Genomic DNA, 20,185 nt, shown 5'->3' with positions numbered 1-20,185 from the left:
AGGGGAGGGACAGGGAGAGTGCACAAGAGAGAGTTCCAAGCAGGCTCCACGTTGTCAGTACAGAGGCAGTTGTGGGGCTCGATTTCACAAACTGTAAGATCAAGACCTAACCCAAAATCAAGAGTTGGACGTTCAAACAACTGAGCCACCCAGGCGCCTCTCCGCTATTTATGTTCTAAGAAGCATTTAGATGAATCAAGACATATTTTGGAAGTAGGAGTTGGTTAATTGATTGGATGTGAGTGGTTTGGGTGATACCAACGACTCCCTGATATTTGCCAGGAGCACAGAGGTGGGTGGAGATGTCATTTAACGAGAAGACGAAGACTAAAGAAGCTGATTTGTAGGGAAGGTGGAGTTCAGTTTTGGACATCTAAAGCTTGAGATACCTGTGGAATATCCCAGTGGAGACATTATGTAGGCAGCTGAATATGTAGACCTGGAGTGAGATGTTTAAATTTCCTTATTGTTTGAATCCTTTTTGATCTAGGTTTTTTCCAATTGAGTCTGAGGGCACCCTATTGACCCTTCTGTGGTTAAGCATAACTCAAGATCCCACAACCGATTTGCTGAAAATCTGAAAATTCACAGTGGTGGAGCCTCTATTTTCTCTAAGTGAAGGGAGAGCTTCCTGACAACCAGGACTGATGATAAATGAGAATGTTCAGTTTGGGCAATTGGTTACTTCACCTAAAATCACAAGATAATTCTTCAACCAAATGCTTGAATCTTACTGAGGGTGTTCTGCAAGTGAGTAAATGTTTAACATGGTTGTAAAGAGGCTCAAGTACGTGTACCTTGTTTAGGAAATGGGTTCTTCCTGTTTTTTTTTTCTGGACAGTTTATTCTAGGTTGCTGAATGGAATGCATGTTCCACTTAAAATAAAAATATGAGCATAGGATTTGCTCACGCCATTTGTATCTGGCAGATTAAAACTGTGACTCCTCTATGTGTATCTTGTTCTGGATAAAAGTGATTCCGGTTTTATTTATTTATTTTGAGAGACAGAAAGAGAATAAGATGGGGATGGGAAAAGAGAGAGAGAGAGAGAGAGAGAGAGAGAGAGAGAGAGAGAGAGAGAATCTCAAGCAGGCTCTGAGCTGTCAGCACAGAGCCTGACGTGGGGCTTGAACTCACAAACCATGAGATCATGATCTGAGCTGAAGTCAGATGCCCAACCACCTGAGCCACCCAGGCACCCCATGATCTCACAGTTTAAACCCCACATCGGGCTCTCCGCTCTCAGTGTAGAGCCTTCTTCGGATCTTCTGTCTCCCTTTCTTTCTACCCCTCCTCTGCTTGCATGCATGCGCTCTCTCAAAAATAAACAAACATAAAAAAAATAAAGAGTTGTACGCTTAGCCAACTGAGCAACCCAAGCACCCCTACAGTCTTTAGCTTCTTAAACACTACATTCTTGTGATGTGGAGTGAGTTTGTATTTTTCCTTTTTAAGGAATTTCATGCATCAGCAAGTGGTTTTATGCCTGAGATGAAGTGGGATGGTGGGCAGAGAAGACTTTTAAGTCACTGCAAGCACACTTAGTTTGCCTAAGAGGCTCTGAACCTAGCTAGTTGGAAATAATCCAGTATTTTGTCATTCAGTAATTCTACTAGCAACTGAGTCTGTTATGTGTGTGTATGTGTAGGTAGGGAGGATACACCAAACACATTATCTTTGCTCTTGTGGAACTCATGGTCTAGTACAATTGCATATTTAGAAGACCTTAAGTAAGGCTAAAAGGCTGTGGGACTGGCTAATTAAATCTGCCTCAGGGAGTCTGGGAAGGTTTCACAGAAGTAGTGACATTTGACTGGGTTTTAAAAATAGGAATAGAGGGGCGCCTGGGTGGCGCAGTCGGTTAAGCGTCAGACTTCAGCCAGGTCACGATCTCGCGGTCCGTGAGTTCGAGCTCTGTGTCAGGCTCTGGACTGATGGCTCGGAGCCTGGAGCCTGTTTCCGATTCTGTGTCTCCCTCTCTCTCTGCCCCTCCCCAATTCATGCTCTGTCTCTCTCTGTCCCAAAAATAAATAAAAACGTGGAAAAAATGAAAAAAAAAATAGGAATAGAAGTTTACTAGGCAGATGAAGAACGTGAAGAGAACAAAGGATGAAGTAAAATGAGTTCTAAGAGGAATGTAAGTGAATGAAGGAGCACAGAATAGAGAGATCTGGGCCATAATAAGTAGGGACATAACTGATATGGCATTATCCAGACTTACATAGCATATGGTAAAGGTATTAGCTTTAAAATCACTCCTAGGTTTTCTGGAATTTTCAATACAATTTCCAGGAAGTCCAGAAGATACTGGACTACTTGTGAATTAAAATGAACCTTTTTGGAAAAGTCTTATTACTAAAAGGTGGGCATGTCTAAAGCTGTCTTAAAAGCCAAAGAATCTTCTGGGGTGCCTGGGTGGCCCAGTCAGTTGAGCATCCAACTCTTGATCCCAGCTCAGGTCCCAGGGTCTTGAGATTGAGCCCTCCATCAGGCTCCATGCTGAGCATGGGGCCTGCTTGAGATTTTTCTCTCCCTCTGCCCCTCTCCCCTGCTTGAGCTATTTTTAAAAAAACAAACAAACAAAAAAATCAAAATACTCTCTTGAAGACAGAAAATATCCAGAGACCTCCTAGTTGTCTCTAAATTTAAGTATTTGGTTTGAGCTCAAGACCCACTTTCTCCTAGGCTATTATTTTGACAAGTGGAGACATACCTGAAGTCACTACCACTTGATCTAAGATACGTTCTTTATATCGCCTGTGTATGATCTGCTTAATACAGTTAAGTATATATATAAATAAAATATAGGGGTGCCTGGGTGGCTCAGTCAGTTAAGCCTCAGACTTTGGCTCAGGTCATGATCTTGAGGTACGTGAGTTCCAGTTCGAGCCCTGTGGTGGGCTCTGTGTTGACAGCTGGGAGCCTGGAGCCTGCTTCCGATTCTGTGACTTCCTCTCCCTCTGCCACTACCCCTGCTCATGCGGGGTCTCAAAAATGAATAAACATTAAAACAACAACAACAACAAAAAAGAGAATATAGGAGTATATAGCTTATTTATTTTGAGAGAGAGAGAGAGAGGAGAGAGTGTGCATGTGAGGGGGAGGGAAGGAGGGAGAGAGAGAAGAGAATCTCTTAAGCCAGTTCCCTGCTGTGAGTGCAGAGCCTCACCCAGGGCTCAATCCTACCAACCTTGTGCTCATTACCTGAGCTGAAACCAAGAGTCAGAAGCTCAACCAGCTGAACCACCCAAGCATCCCAAGATTGTATTTTTAAGACATTTTCAGAATTTCATCTGTATTTTTGAATTTTAATTATTCTGTAAATTCGGCTAGCTTGATTAATAACAAAAAATAGGTATTTTTAAACATCTTGAGATTTTTGGATAGTGTCCAATTAATACACATTTATTTAATTACATAGTGGAAAAAATACTTATGTTTTCAGAGTTCTTTACTGTATTTTACACTACTCTGTCTCTCCAGAGCCTGGGCACATACGAAATCGGCAAATAATTACTGTTGACTAAAGAAGTACCTAAAAACTTAATTTTCTTCTAGTTGTATCGAGGAAGCTGCAAATCTGAAAGCCCAAATAAGCTAGTTTCCAGCCACCACATCTGGGATTTTTAATAGGTCTATTAAAGAACTTTACTGTTATCCTGCAAGAAACGCTTAGCGGTTCTTTTAAAAACCAGATCCCACAAGACAAGAAGCTCAGAAACCTTGTAAAGACTCACAGCATTTATATATTCTAATTAGTATAAGGACTAAAAAAACATTAAATGAAATGAACCCCTGGTTGACCTCACACACTTCCTAACTCCGTATTTTTCAAAGAATTGAGCTTTTAGGATCTTCAAATAAATCGAGCAAAACAATCCCTGATCTTTGAAATATGCCAGTTACCTGCTTCTTTTGACGAAAAATTTCAGGAGAAAAACAGGCAAGCAAAAATCTTACTTGTAAAGTAAACTTAAAAGAAAAAGGAGCCCTAATCCTCAGCGGCTTCAGTCGGCCCGCCTGAGGTCGGGAAGCTCAGCGGCGGCAGCCGGGGAAACCTCAATGTCACCCGGTCGCGGGCAACTACCGCTGGCGGAGGAGCTGCGGCAGTCCGTGCACGCGCGCCGCTTGGCGCACGGCGAGCGTCTCCAGGTGCCGCGGTGGACAGAGCCAGAGTCACGGGGCCACCAGCTCAAGGTAGCCTCCTTCCTCCGGCTAGGCACTACGAGACAGGAGCCGCCGGGTGTGCGCCTCCCCTCCCCCCCACCCCTACGCCACAGGCGCACGGGGCACAGTCGCCTACTGGGAAGTGCTGCCACACCCCACCCCGACGCCGCGACTCCGGCTCGCAGCTGGGGGGGTGGGTGGGCCGACTCCAGGAACCCTCGGAAGGGCGGGGGCGAGGGAGCGGGCCCCTCTAGCTGCGCCTTCGAAACAGCGTTCCTTGTTCTCGATGGTCCCCGCGCGGCGGTCTTATGGAACGCAACTTCCGGTTCCTTTTAAAGGCCCCAAGCTGTGCGGCGCGGCGCGTGAGGGGAAGGTATAAAAGGGAACGAGAGGGCGGGACCGAAAAGGAAGAGGAAAAAAAGCTAGCGGTAGAGGGGGCGGGGAGGCGCAAAGGGCGCGCTCTCGCGTCACGTGACCGGGACGCGCCGTTCTTCCGTCGGCCATTTTAGGTGGTCCGCGGCGGCGCCATTAAAGCGAGGAGGAGGCAAGAGCGGCCGCCGCTGCTGCTTATTCTTTTTTAGTGCAGCTAGAGAGAGCGGGAGTGCGCGCTGCGCGAGTGTGGGAGGCGAGGGGGGCAGGCCAGGGAGAGGCGCAGGAGCCTTTGCAGCCGCGCGCGCCTTCTCTGTCTTGTTGTGTGCCTCGCGCGGTAGAGCGGGCGCGCGGCAGCGGCGGGGATTACTTTGCTGCTAGTTTCGGTTCGCGGCAGCGGCGGGTGTAGTCTCGGCGGCGGCGGAGGCAGTAAGCACTATGTCGGAGGAGCAGTTCGGCGGGGACGGGGCGGCGGCGGCGGCAACGGCGGCGGTAGGCGGCTCGGCAGGCGAGCAAGAGGGAGCCATGGTGGCGGCGGCGCAGGGGGCAGCGGCGGCGGCGGGAAGTGGAGCCGGGACCGGGGGCGGAACCGCGGCTGGAGGCACCGAAGGGGGCAGCGCCGAGTCGGAAGGGGCGAAGATCGATGCCAGTAAGAACGAGGAGGATGAAGGGTGAGTAAGGGGCGACCCGGGATAGTCAGGCCCAACTAGTCCCCCTCCCCCTCCTTATCCCCCCGCCATTAGGCCTCGTTCCCGCTCTCTGCCCGCCCTCCAGCCCTCCGTGCAGTCTTCTTGCACAGTTCTCTTCTTCTCTATGCTGGGTTCCCCGGGGCTTTCGTTTCCTTCTCCCCCTGCCTGCTTATCGCCCCCTCCCCCATCACACACGTTTCCACCTTTAGCCGTCACCATGCTGCTCCCTGGCCCGCCCTCCTTCCCTCCCTCGCCTTGGGTCTCCTCCCACTGATTTAGCCGCCAGGATTTTTTCCCGCCTGTCGAGGGGTACCTTTTTTCTTGCCCCACTGTCCCATTTCTTCCTTGTTTTATAAAGTCCCAACCATAAAGGTAGACTCGGAAGCTTTTATGCCGGGATCTAAGGTTTATTTGGTGCGTCCACTTTAGCATCCCCAGACGATACGATTCGTTTATAAGCGCATGCTTTGGGGAACGTGTAAGCTGCCCACTCAGCTCCTCCCGCCTCGGCTTCAGGCCGAATGTTTTCTTAGTATTTTGGATAAGTTTGGTTTCAGTCTCTTCGATTTTCCACAATACGTTATGGAACTACAGCTTGAGTACATAGGCCCTACTTTTCAGCCTACGGAACATATTGGGCCTGGTGAGATTCCCTGAATCGCTTGTTGGTACGTTGGCTTTTGCTTTATGGGCTTTGGTTAAGTTCCTTGCCGGCGGGGCCTGCACTTGACTGGAGCTCTTTCTAGCTCGGCTAGCTGGCTGCCCTTCCCCCACCCCGCGGAGTTATTCTAACCGCGCACCCTTTTCGCGCCCTCAGCTATTGGATTCCCTAACTGTTCTTTCGGATCGTAACCTTACTTTTCATGTGCAGTTTCCATTTTTTTTTTTTTTTAACCCCATCCCCGTGGCCAGGATCCTTTTTTGGTCTCTCTTGATTTCTCCTTCCCGCTCTCTTACCCACTGTTAAAGGAGGCCTACCAGCCTTCTTTCATAAAAATGAACTCTTTATTGTGCTGTGGCATGATTTTTTTTTTTTGCAGGTTTAAGTACTGACTTGCCTCCCTCCATTCGGAATAAGTTGTATATACTATTTAAAGCTGCATTTGATCTACTAGAGTGCAGCATTTGGGAGCGGAAGCATAATACAGGAGTTAGCAGGAGGGACTAAATCGGGGTTCTTGGTTAGGTTTTCTTACTCCCGTTACCGACCGCTGTTCTTGGGTTAACGCTTCCATTCCTTTTTGTAATGGGTTATGTGTGTCATTGTTTTTTTTTTTTTTTTTTCCTTCACTATAACAAGGAGAACGGTGTGGAAAGTAAAAGCAGTAAGATGTCGTTTTGATCCAGTATTAGAAAACATGATTTCCTTTATTGGGAAAGAACACGAGATTTGGAGGGTGGGAAAGAGAAGCACCTTAGAATGTCGAGTTTAATAATCTCAGCCTAGGCAGACTTGTCAGGCTGATTGTGCTGGCTTTGGGAGAATGGAGGTGGGATGGGAAACTAGCTTTTCTTAGTTAATTTTGAATTGCATATGGTTTAAGAAAGGACTATGTTAAATATTTGGAAACTTAAACCTTTAACATTTTGGTTTTTATTTCTGAATTCTGTTCTTTGGACAGAGGCACCAAAATGATTAATTGTATAACGTGCTGTTTGGGGCAGGCTTTAGCCCTGATTTTTCAAATCACAAAGCAGCTGCCTTTGTAGTTTCCTACTGTTGAACTGAAGTGTAAATGAATTAAAGTTTTTAGCCCTAACAATGTCAAAAACTAAAACTAGAATTTTGATTGGTTGCTGTACCGGTTGTTAATTCCCTAGCCATTCAAACTCCTCCCCACGACACTCTGAAGCAGCGACGGCACAGCGGGAAGAATGGTAAAACTTTTAAATTTTATTTCTGTATTATAAAGGTTTCAGTAGTCATAACATGCAGAGGCTGTGTATTGGTTAGTTGCCCATTGATCCCCAGGAAATTCTAGACATAGTACAGTAGGATATCTTGTGCCTGGGATATAAAACCTTTTTAGGCATCGTGCGTGATCTTTGGGCAAAATTAATGCCATTACATGGTTTTTGGTCTGTGGTAATGCATGTAATTGTGGTTTGGTTAAATAAAACAATATAATTAGTAATATTTTTATATTTGAACAAGAAAATATAGTACAGTAATTTTAAATTTGATTTTTTTTTAGGACAGATATTTTTGTTGGATGTCTAAGTTTAATGTTAAATGGGAAGGTTACTTGATACAAAATCTTGTGTGTTTAAAATGTCTTGCATGTTCTACTGAAATATTTTGGATATGTGAAAAGTAAAACAATTTTTAAAGTAGCGTGTGTATGTATTGTGCAAAAATTTATTTATTTATCTCCAGCCATATTTGTAAGTAGAACTTGAATAACGATTGGATATGTACTAATCAGAGGCGGGCTGATGTGGCTTTTCACTACATTCAGCTCTTACCAGATTTTTTATTTTCAGTGTGATTTGGTTGGAATGTTAATTACAGTTGGTTGGTTCACATGTAGCTGAAATTGCATGACTTTTTCTTGGAAGGCTGGTAGATTATTGTTCTTTTTATCCCTCGTTTCCCCTCAATGTCCATCTTTCTGCTTTTAGGATTGATTATGTTTGAGTTTTCCAGGAGTTTGTATCCACCACCACTGGAGTTTAGAGGACCAATAATTTGTAGATAGTTGACTTAGAGCTGTACAAACTACATTCTGTTTGAAGAATCCAATTGGGATAACATTTAAATTTTACACGAGCTTTACTTACTACTATATTCTCATCTACTGAAATCTGTCCAGTTTTACATTGCAGATAAAGCAGACTGAAATAGGCAAAAGGGAAAAGTAAAAAGACTGGGGTTAGTTTGACATACAAAATAAGATACTTTTGATGAAAATAATCCACTTGGCACTGTGATTGTTCATTTTCACTGTTAATTGTGTCAAATTAAGTAAGATTAAACTGTTACTCTTGACTTTTTTACTCTATTACATATTTTAAATCTTACATAAGCAGTTCAGTGATTAGAAAGGACCATAAACTTAGGTCTGAGATCATTGTTACGATTCTTGTTAAGAATTACTCTTGCCCTGCTACCCAATAATGTAACTTTACAAGTTTTTTGAGCAACCTCTTAAGGAAAAATGGACAATTAAATATTGATAGTGAAAGTTTTAGATTATGACCTCTTTTAATTTTCTGCAAGTAGGATTTAACAGAGTTTCATTCTAAGTTAAGCAAGTTTACATTTAACAAATAATGTCTTTGTTTTAGAGTTTAGTATTTGACTTTTTAAAGTTACTGCCTGATCAGCCAGCCTCATCCTGTTTCAGATACTATTGTTTTTCTTTTTGGTTTGTGTACTTGCCCTCTCTCTGTTCCTTTCTGTCTCCCAGTTTGAGGGATATCGTGCAGCAGTTTCATAATAGTCTCAGGAGTGAGGATAAGACTGGCTCTACTAGATATAAAATCATCTGAATTTAGTTTCTTAAACACATTTGGTTTGCATTAGTTTTTATAATTTTAACTTGAATAAAGTGATTACATTTCAATCCTAAAAATATTTAAAAAACGAGTTTGTTGTGGACTTAAAGTTTGTTTTTTTAAAGTTTTAATTTTGAGAGAGCGTGAGTGGGGGGATGAGCAGAGAGGGGGAGAGAGAATCCCAAGCAGGCTCTGAGCAGGGTCTGTCCTGTCAGCGTGGAGCCCCACGTGGGGCTTGATCCCACAGTGAGACCATGACCTGAGCCAAATTCAAGAGTCATACACTTAACTAAGCCACCCAGATACCCCAAAGATTTTTTTTTTTAATGTTGAGTATAAGAATAAACAGTTGTTCTTAGGAGGGCATGCCTGTTACACTTCTTGTGGATGTTTCCACACTTAAGACCTTTAGAGTAATTATTTCTGTAATAAAATGGTTTTCTCAGTTCACCTTATTTTTATCTTTCCAACTCAACATTCCTAGTTTTTACTTTTAAGCAATTGCACTGGAATTTCCCATTTTGGTGTGGGCTCATGTTCTTTACTGGGCTTCAGTTCTTTTAGAGTAGGTAACAAAATTTTGTGTTGGTCAAAATATACACGTCATATAGTAAGCTACTGGAGGAGAGTTTAAGTTTCAAGATCAGTGGGAAACTATAATACTGTGTTAGCTTTCAGACAGTTTTATAAGGTAGGTACATTGACTTGCCCGCATTGGACTGGACAGAAAGCAAAAATAGTTCCATTCGGTTATCAGCCAAAATACAGCAGTACTTTTCTAATAACAGGGCAGTAGATCTAGTCCTATAACCATTAGCATATAAACTAAAGTGTGATTTTTTTGTTTGGGAATTTTGTGAATTTTACTGTCGGTTGACTGCTGTCTGATTTTTAAGAAATGGTCATACATGTTTTTGTTTTAAATATTTGAGATTATTATCTATACCCTATTGCTTTTGGGGCATTCTGAACGTTGCTTTCTAAAACACTTTTAGAGCAATCTCATACCTAATTTACTGGCCTTTAATTCCGTCAATTTGGGTTTACTGTAAAAGTTGAGACCCTGAGTATATGGTCTGAATTTTAGTGTTCTTTGGGACCTTTGATAAGTTTCTAGTGTTAAAATTGCAGAAATTAATGCTCCCGAGTCTCAAGATGGTGAACATATAAAGGAGGAGTATTAAATTCTTTTCATTTCAAAATCTTTAATATGGAAAATACTAAAAATCCACTGACCTTTAGGGTTTGGAATTAGAGAAAATCATTGAGGATTTTCAGTGCTGCCTTTTGAGATAAATACTTGGCCTTAGGCCTGGGTTTTTCCCTCAAATCATGTGATCTATAAGTATATTTACTGTGTATTTTTTTTTTTTTTTTTTTTTACTGTTTTCTGTTTGAGAGTGAGTGAAAGAGCGTGTGAGTGGAGGAAGGGCAGAGAATCCCAAGCAGGCCCCCATCTCACGATCTCGCAACCGCGAGCTCATGACCTGAGCCGCTGTCAAGAGTGGACGCTCAACCGACTAAGCCACCCAGGCGCCCCTTTACTGTGTATTTTTAATATTGTCTGGCTCTTCTGTTCCCTGTAAGGTTGCTCTAATATAAGAAAGTTTTGAATCCACTATTGGGATTTGTGGTTTATGGCCAATATGGAGAATTAGTTTTAGTCTTCAGGTGATAATGTGTTATGCTTGAAAGCATTTTAAAAGGAGTAGAATGATAACTTTTTTCCTATTCCACTCAAAGCTGTGCACTTCAAGTGTGTGTGCAGATTGACAAATGGAATGAAATATAACTCTGTTAGTCCAAGTTTTATTTGACTTTAGTTCTGCTTCAACATTTTAGTAGATAGGGCACTGAACTGGATGCTGGAAGCGTGGGATCTTTTTCTGTTACTTCACTTCAAACAGTGTGGTTTCAGGTAATATAACCTGTTTGTTACTTGGTTTGCTGATCTATGTGTTGGAAACAATGCTCATCACAGGAAGATTGACCACATAGCCTGCTTTCATAGCTTGTGTGTGTTTATCCGGTGCCTTAATAGTTGATACTGCCAGTGATTTACTCCTGTGGAGTAAAGGTAAGCATGTTTTAGTTTCTGGAGTATTAAATTGTATATTGGAGCTAGATATTCAAGACTGTTTGGGGGTGGGGAGACTTTATTACTGGTAGTGTTTGGCCAATAATCAAGGTGATAGTTAAGTATTGGTCATGTCTTATAAACTGCTTATCTGGATTTGAAATACCACACAGTTCAAGCTAGGAAATTCTCCCTCTCCCCCTTTAGTCTTGTAAGAAACACAGATGAAAAATTACTAGCAAATATACTCAAAAAGCAACCAATAGGCATTGTCATGGAAGCAATCTTCTATAATTTTTCTTTTCTACTGTTAAAAAGTAATGTGATTTTAAAGCATTGCAAGAGTCTTAAAATTTCATCAAGAAAGGCAAAAATCATTTTCTGAGTTCAGTGTTGATGTCTAAATTGATTTCCAATGGAAAACTACAGAATTGTGAATGTGTAGTAATCTCAGTTAACCAGAACTTTAACCTCTAGGTTAAGGAAACCCCATTCCTTAACCTTCAGGTAGATGGGAGTTTACCTTTTAAAGCTGATCGAGAGATTATTTTAAAAGCAAAATTACAGGAAGTCATTCTTTCCTTGGAATGAAAGGAAAAAGGGGAGATTTTTGGGTTGAACATTTAAAAACTGTCATTTTATTAGTTATGTTTCAACTTAATTATCTTTTTTAGTCATATAAGTTCATTCTAAAGGATGAAGTAGCACTGAGACTTCATATACTAGGCTAGAGGAGTTAATCTTTAGTGACTTATTAAAAGTTTGTCAGTCTGTTTCCAAACGTATTTTTTATACAGATTGTAAAATGATTACCCTACCATATGGTGTCATCTGGTTGTAAAAAGTAACCCCTGCCCCCTGTTATAGGTAACTAGTTACTTAACTTTAAATGTATACTTTCTAAGGAAAAATACTGATTTTACTCATGTTGGTGGGATTTCATTATATTTTGTCATTTTAGGATTTTAAATGAATAATTTTAATGATAACACACTAGAAAATATAAATAAGAATTGGTGGCTTACTTGAGTAATATTCTGAAAGGTGACAGTGATTGGCCAGTCATGTTATGTACTTGACATTTCTGTTGTGTTTTTTAAACTGTCAGAACTTGTTATGAAACCACATACAGGAGTTGTTAGGAAGTGTTTGAAAATTACAGAATATTTTTTTTGACCCTATTTCAAAATTGGGAGTGTTAATGGTGCTTATCATTTTACCTTGAAAAAGGTGTTTCAACTTCTTAGAAGAAGGACTTTAAATAAAGTAACTATTGACTTTGGAGTGTTAAACCTAGTGATCTCAGTACAGAGAATGTTTTTTGGGGTGTGAAAAACAGTATTAAATCAATATTTCTATCAGCCCTGTTGCATATGTATTACCTCTTTTATAATTTGAAATTAATTCCTTACTAAACTTGGTGTTTATGTGGAGTACAGACAAGTCCTCAAGATGATTTTTTAACTATATTTTGAGTTTTTTAGACAATCTAATTTCTAGTCTGTATTTTTTACATGGGATATTTAAACATCTCTGGATTACTTTAAGTATTTAATATTGAAAATAATCTTAGGATCCATTTATATGAAACCTCATTCTGGCCTTTTCCTGTTAATGTTGGCAACTTCATATAGCTCATGCAGATTTAAAAAAATTAAGCCTGTGAGTAAATGAAAACATTGCTTTATTAAGTTACTTTAAATTGTGCTCTGCCCCTTTTAAATAACAACTTTATATTGAATACTTGGGATGTTTCAGACTACGTTCTGTGCCCTTGAAGTGTACTTGCTCGTTTATTAATACTATTTTTTCCTTTTGTAGTTTTTTTTGTTTTGTTTTAATGTTTATATTTTTGAGAGAGGGCATGAGTGGGGGAGGGCAGAGAGAGAGGGAGACACAGAATCCAAAAGTAGGCTCCAGGCTCTGAGCTGTCAGCACAGAGCCTGACGTGGGGCTCAAACTCACAAACTGAGATTCCTGAGCCAAAGTTGGATGTTTAACCAACTGAGCCACCCAGGTGCCCCAATGCTATTTTTCTTTTTAAGTAAGCTCTACATGCGACATGGAGCTTGAACTCATAACCCTGAGGTCAAGATTGATTGGCATGCTGTGTGGACTGAGCCAGCCAGGTGCCCCTGTACTTGTTCATTTTATCCTTATTGAAGATTCATGAAATAAACTTTGAGTCCTCTCATTTACAGATGTGGAAACAGTCAGGGGTATTTGTTTTCCTGAGGGTCATACATACATTTAGTAAGTGGTGGGGGTAGTATATAAACTCAGGGGGTTTGGCTTACTACCTCTAAATTTACTTACTCTAGAAGAGGATGTCCCGCTAAGCAATCTTAAATTCCTAAATGACATTGCATAGCATTTGGAGAGTCATCTGCACTGAGTTGTATAACTTTATGTCTGTTATTTAATATTATAATATGGTGTAATATCAATATCTGTAAAAAGCAAGCTTTCAGTTGTTGAGTTGGTGTTTTTTTATATTTATTTACTTGTTTATTTATTATTTAAAGTTTATTTTGAGAGAGGAAGTATGAGGGAGAGGGAGAGAGAATCTCAAGCAGGCTGTCTGCTGTCAGCTCAGAGCCCAGCTCAGAGCTCAGCCTGGGTCAGTCTTACAAACCATGAAATCATGACCTGAGCCGAAATTGAGAGCTGGACGCTTGACTGATTGAGTAACCCAGGTGCCTCATTGAGTAGGTGTTTTAAATTGAATACTGTATTGCCTCTTGGGTGCTCAGTAATTTATAGATAGGAATACAAAATTAAATGATGAGTTAACATTCTGTACATGAAGGCCTGTTTTAATTAGGATTGTCAATTCACTTACAACTAAGGATCAAATTTTAAACTTGTAGGATTAGGGGCCCATTTTTGTTGCTATTTGAACAAGTCTTGTGACGTTTTAACTTGGCTGTTTAGGATTTTTCTGAAGTTCGGTCTATCTCATTGTAAGTGTTTGCACAGCTCTGTAGGAGTGACAGTAACCTGAAACTTAGTCTTGAACCAAGGCAGCAGAGATAATCTGGACTAACAGTAGGTGTGCTTTAAGCAAAATACAGAAAAGTAAAAGAGAATTTAAATTGTATCTTCTGCCATCTCATAATTTGAGGGAGAGCTTGTCAGAATGCTAGTGTTCTGAGAGGCTAAAATAATTCCCATTTATCCAAAATTAAGATAATAGGCTCTTTCTTACTGTACTATTCTGGTGTGCCTATGAATGTGCTATATTTAACATGGAATGCATCTGGAACAGTTTGTGTTCATTGTAGTGTATTTACCTGTCTGGTTATCAGTTGTGCAGCAGCCTTCCTTGTTAGAGTAGGGAAAAAAAAAGTGCTTTGGGCTGCCAAAATGGTAATGCATTTGTCTCAAGAGTCACGTAGGCTCAGAGACTGTTTACTTTTTTTACTTTACACAAAATTCGCAAAGTTCAAGTGCTGGCTACCTAGCCACCCTACAAAGTGGTGGTGGGGGGCGGATTTAACAGCAACAGGTGATTAATCTGGCAAAAATGAATAACAGAACTTGTTAAAAGAAGTAAGAAGTGAGATGCACTTAGTGTATTAATTGTTCTCTCATTTCAGAAGAGCCTTTGGGCATGCTAACAGTAGCTTAATATGAATTAGTGGTGACTGACCCATACAGTGTTAAATCATGATTACTGTATTTAAGAAGGCAGAAGTGTGTGTTGTAGAAAAAATACTCATCCCAAATAATGTAGAAATTGGAAGGCAGGCAGTGTTTTAAAGAAGGTGGAATATTTGGCTCATTCTCTAAAGGTGCTGGATAGCTGAAGTTTTACTGTGTGTTTCATTGTAGTTTTTGGGGAAATAATCCTCCTATGGAATATGTTTAAATTATAGTTGGCCAAAAATTCTGGGATTTGATTGTTGAGGAAAAACAACATCTTCAAGTGGCCTTTTAGCTTTAAGGTAGACACATTGAACAGCCCGAACTAACAATTGTATTACAGGTGAGAAGTTTCTTTAGAGAGTTCTTTATTGGGCCAGTTGATGGGTTAGGATGCTTATCTATTTAAGAAAACTGACTTCCTATGCTGTGAAAAACATTTGGGGCTTGTGAATAGTAATGGAACATGCCTCAGTCTCATTCATAGGGTTATAATTTATTTTTTTGTAATTTTCTGTTTTTTTAATAATTTTTCTTTTTCTTTGTTTTTTTCCTCAGTATGAGTTGGGGAGAGGGACAGAGGGGAAGAGAGACAGATAGAATCTTAAACAGGCTTCATGCTTCGCACTAAGCCCGACTTGGGGCTCTGTCCCATGAACCTGGGATCATGACCTGAGCTGAAATCAAGAATTGGACATTTAACTGAGCCACTCAGGCACCCCTTAAATAATTTTATTTTTTTAATAATTTTTTAAATTTGTTTTTTTAACGTATGTTCATTTATTTTGAGAGAGAGCATGCATAAACATGCAAGCAGAGGAGGCACAGAAAACGAGAATCCCAAGCAGGCTCCGTGCCAACAGCACAGAACCCAACTTGGGGGTTGATCTCACCATGAGATCTTGACCTGAGCTGGAATCAAGAGTCTGATGCTTAACCAACTGAGCCACCCAGGCGCCCCTTAAATAGTTTTAAATCAAGAACACTTATGTAAACTTTGCCTTGGAAATTAAAGTCAAACTTAGTTCTGTCTTAATATCAGAGGAACAGATGAGACAATATTCATGCCTTTCAAGTTTAGCTTTTTATTTGTTTTATTTTATTTTTTAACATTTATTATGAGAGAGAGTACTTGAGCATGAGTGGGACAGGGGCAGAGCCAGAGGGAGAGAGAATCCCAAGCAGACAGGGGGCCCTATCACTTGAGATCCTGACCTGAGCCGAAATTAAGAGTTGGGTGCTTAACTGTCTGAGCCACCCAGGCACCCCTCAACTTTAGTTTTTTTAAAAAAGGCTTTTGTTATTTATTTATTCTCTTCAGGCTGAAATAATCTCAAATTGTTAAATTATTGATGGAAAATTTTTTAATCCCAGAAGGTGGTAATTCATTAAATTTCAAATTGAAGTTGTTTCTGTTCTAGAATTGCCATTGATACCTGAGCAAGAGGTCATTGCATTATAGTTTGTTATTTCTCATTTATAAAAATATATCAGTGTCCCTACCTTGAAAGGATAAATGTTGCTAATGAACTTTCATCTCTGAAGGAAGTGCTCTGGTTCTTTAGGTTAAAATTAAAAGTAAAGTGTTTAAGGCATAAATTTAAGTGACAAGGATTGGATTTTAAAAGATGCATTATTTTAATGAAAGAAAATGTATTGAGAAAACTTTTTTCCCGTGAAATTTGCAATAATTAAAAATTATCTGTATATTATGGGTGTTTTCTTATGTTCATTTGATTATAAATATAAAAAGGGTTAATAAAGGTTACTTCAAGCATGAAGATTTTATTAAAGGAAGTCCTAAAAGTTAAGCATATAAATGACCCAGCTTTGCATTATAATACATGTACTAGTTTGAAAACTTAATCTGAAATGGGAAACAAAGTATATATTTAAAGTCTTCTTGTGCACTGAAAGTTAAACTTTGTTGTTAAGAAGTTAAAAACAAGTGTATGGTGAGAAAGTAAGATCAGTAACACCTCAGTTAATCTGGCATCTTTAGGGGAGAAGCTGAACAAGATCTCCTTCCAGGGACACAATTGGCCTCTTGTTGCAGGAATTGGCTTTAGTGGCAATGTCCTAAATGCCCACAAGATGGAGATGTTTCCTGCTTTAATTTCTACCTGGAGCCAAAAGTTAGTATCACTTCCCTATCCTCACCCCAATTACAAAGATGAGAAATTGTTGAGCAAGCATGATTTTATTCCCTTAAAAGTTTTAGCCTTCACATAACAAATTCTGACAGTTTACCCTTAAAAAATCTCCAGTCCTGTCTCTTTAAAGGGTAGGTGGTATGTGTAAGCTCTTTGGGGCGGGCTAGGGGGTGGCAAAGGGGGCAGATGTCAAAGGAATCAGAGCTGCCAAGTCTGAGCATTATGGCATTTTGCTGTAATAAAAATAATACTTCACCTGAGAAAAATTTTTTTGAGTATGTATTTTTGGTCTTAAAGTGTTTTGGTGGTTTCCACTTACCACCTGTCACTTTTAGCATCTTCAAGGTTTAAATATTTTATTGCTGGTTAACTGAGGTTCTACTGTAAAATCATATAAGTTAATTAGTGGATTGTGCTTCAGTGGGTAATTCTTGTTCACTAAATTGTTCACGTTATTTTTGTCTTTATTAAAGACTCTTAGCAATCCAAAAACTTAAAACCTAATTGTGAGACTTAGAATTTTCCATTTTATGTGCTAAGAGTTTTGTTAATGAGAGAGAATTACTGTTAAATAGAAAGGAGCTTCAGCATAGAAATATGCTGGTTGCTGTGATCAGTGGGGACTATGTAGCCTTTTTACAAGTTTAATGATTGGAAGGGAAATTTGAAGCTAAAATTCTGTGTTTTGCTTTTACCAATACTTAACCTGTAATTTAAGGAAGACTTAGATGTACAGTATTTTTACTTTGGGATTACATTTATCTTTTTGGCAAGTCAAAAGAATTGGCTGCTTGCTCACTATTTTTGTAATTAGGCAGATAGCAGCAGTAATAAGCAAAACCTAACAACTGGAATGGGGTGTTCTTGATACATGATTATGTAGGAAGGACATTATTTAATACACTGCCCAATAAATTGGTGCAGTTTGGGAAAGGTATTACTGTTGTGGAAAAGTTTATTTGTTTTTAGCATTTTAATATTACTTTTTGTCTTTACAGGAAAATGTTTATAGGAGGCCTTAGCTGGGACACTACAAAGAAAGATCTGAAGGACTACTTCTCCAAATTTGGTGAAGTTGTAGACTGCACTCTGAAGTTAGATCCTATCACAGGGCGATCAAGGGGTTTTGGCTTTGTGCTATTTAAAGAGTCGGAGAGTGTAGATAAGGTAGTGTGTTATGTGTTCTGATCAGTTAATAATATAAGATGTGGATAGTTTGATAACACTAATTCGCCCATTTGTGATTTCCCCTTTTGCGATATATGAAGCTAGAGCTATAGTTCTTAACCAATATATTTTATGAAGAGTCCTCTTTAATTGTTTACTGAGTACCTTCTGTATGCCAGGCTCTACTAAATTGAAAAAATTAACTTTAAGAATACTGAGACTTAAAGACACCTAATTAAAGGGATGATCTGTGACAAGTTCACAAAAGTATAGATTTTGAAATTTCTTGGGCTAAGGGGAAATAGCAATCACGTTGATGTTGCTGACAGTTAATGGAGAGTTGGTTTTCTAGTAATTAAATGTTTCCCCTCCTCCCCATTCTTAACTGGCATTTAGGTTTGAACAGTTGTATATTAGCTGATGTCACATCACCACAGTTTGACTTCTTTAATCATAAGCAAGTCAACATATACCTGGCATTAGCTATATTTATTTAACTATAATTATTAAGTTAATAATCTGAACTTAAATTAAGGTACATACTTAAAATGAAAAACTTCAATTTCCTAGGTCATGGATCAGAAAGAACATAAATTGAATGGGAAGGTGATTGATCCTAAAAGGGCCAAAGCCATGAAAACAAAAGAGCCTGTTAAAAAAATTTTTGTTGGTGGCCTTTCTCCAGATACACCTGAAGAGAAAATAAGGGAGTACTTTGGTGGTTTTGGTGAGGTATGTGATCATGTTTTGACCCAATTTTTTTCAAAATTAATGTGAATATAATTGTCACATTATATTTTCAAAGTTGTTTTGAAGTTTGGGCTGATTATGTGATTTGTTTTGAAAGCAGGATATTGTAAATACTTCCATTAGTACATCTTTGAAGGTTAGATGATTGTATTTTTTTCATATATTGAAGGTACAGAGTATGCAAAGATGTAACAGACGTTCTTACCTTGAGGAACTTACCAGATTAGAAGAAATAAAAATATAAACATGAGGAAGAAATCCAGGTTGGATTACCTGAGATAATAGAAGGAAATGGTTCAGTTGAAACTAGGAAAGAAATGAATTCTTAAGAATAAGGTGTAGTGCCTTCTCAATTTAAAAACATACATGTGCAATTTTTATGAGTCTAATTACAGACTTCGAGAAACTGAAGTTCCTTTTGTGAAGTAATGGGTTAAAGCTAAGATGAGAAGTTTGTGGCCTTGCCTGCCAGATACAGCCTGCAGACACTTCTTTTGCTTGATTTTAAACAGAAGATGTTTTGTTAATATTTAGGTTGAGATATTTCCCACAAATACCTGGATATGTAGCATTTCTTACATATTTGCAAGAGCAAGCAACATTGGAATTGCCTTCTTATATGGGCAGCAGCCATCTAAGATGAGAGTAGTAGCCTCCCCCTTTGGTTAGTCATATGTGGTCCTCACCACTTCCCATTTTCTCCCAAATGCGGTCATCTTTATTCTGTTTTTCTTAAAATTGACTGTTGCCTTCTGTTCTTGGTTGGCATTTGAATATGTGACCCTTGAATGAGGTAGCAAATGTCAGTATCCTGGGAAGCTTATTTTTATAAACAGATTTGAAGACTTAGGTGGACTGGATATTTTTATTGGAAGAATTCTTTCAAAAGATTAGAATAAACAGGGAGAGAGACTGCAGAATAGAATTTGAGGGCCAAACATGGTTTTTTGTGCATTTTTCCCCACTAAACTTGTGCTTTTATTGTCAGTCACATGCAAACTAAGGTATTAAAACTTATTTTTGATCTCAGGTGGAATCCATAGAGCTCCCTATGGACAACAAGACCAATAAGAGGCGTGGATTCTGCTTTATTACCTTTAAGGAAGAGGAACCAGTGAAGAAGATAATGGAAAAGAAATACCACAATGTTGGTCTTAGTAAAGTAAGTTAAGCATCCATTTACTTGTAGAGAATACTAGTTTTTATAGAGGGTTTCATCATCTAGCTTTCTGAAAGGCTTCAGTTTGCATGCTTGTGCTTTAAAGATGTCTCATGGGCTTCTTACTTATCAAAGTCATTGATCACTATTTTTTTGCTTTCACTGGGAAGCAGTAGGAAAACATTTGTTTTTAAGTGTATTTTTGTCTAGGCTTTACCAAAAGATGCTGTTTGAGGGCCCGACGAGTAGAATGTAGCAACCTATATTAAGCAAATAACTTCTTGGATGTCATTAGAGGAGATTATTTCTTTAAAAGTACTGATGATTGGTTTGATAAACTGACTTTGAGGAAAATAATCAAATTAGTCAACTCTGTATTTTGGACAGTATTGGCTCTCCTGGTTATTATACATTTTGGTGTATCTTTGTGAGTCCGTATAATAACATACATTTTCTCTTTTAGTGTGAAATAAAAGTAGCCATGTCGAAGGAACAGTATCAGCAACAGCA

At 39.3% G+C, this 20,185-nt stretch overlaps 1 protein-coding gene across 5 annotated transcripts in view; it reads left to right on the top strand.

The window, feature by feature from the left end:
• Positions 1 to 4,657: 4,657 nt before the first annotated feature.
• The window catches only part of HNRNPD (heterogeneous nuclear ribonucleoprotein D), an 18,550-nt gene continuing 3,022 nt past the window's right edge, over positions 4,658 to 20,185 (top strand). For 2 of the 5 annotated variants that reach the window (XR_006964247.1, XM_047090674.1), the window contains exons 1-6: positions 4,658 to 5,208; positions 7,048 to 7,104; positions 17,598 to 17,766; positions 18,337 to 18,498; positions 19,547 to 19,678; positions 20,139 to 20,185. The exon at positions 20,139 to 20,185 is cut by the window's right edge and continues 53 nt beyond it. Coding sequence is in view for 4 of the 5 variants with exons in the window: in XM_047090674.1 (XP_046946630.1) it covers positions 4,976 to 5,208; positions 7,048 to 7,104; positions 17,598 to 17,766; positions 18,337 to 18,498; positions 19,547 to 19,678; positions 20,139 to 20,185 (800 nt within the window). In the remaining variant the exon portion in view is untranslated. The remainder of the gene's footprint in view (positions 5,209 to 7,047; positions 7,105 to 17,597; positions 17,767 to 18,336; positions 18,499 to 19,546; positions 19,679 to 20,138) is intronic. The other 3 variants (XM_047090677.1, XM_047090676.1, XM_047090678.1) reach the window with 3 other exon arrangements.

The sequence above is a fragment of the Lynx rufus genome, unplaced genomic scaffold (assembly GCF_022079265.1).
Source record: "Lynx rufus isolate CCGP_SWC_20201006 ecotype Redwood Valley unplaced genomic scaffold, mLynRuf1.p SCAF_3, whole genome shotgun sequence".
Lineage (NCBI taxonomy): Eukaryota > Metazoa > Chordata > Mammalia > Carnivora > Felidae > Lynx > Lynx rufus.
This window is presented reverse-complemented; position numbering and strand designations above follow the sequence as displayed.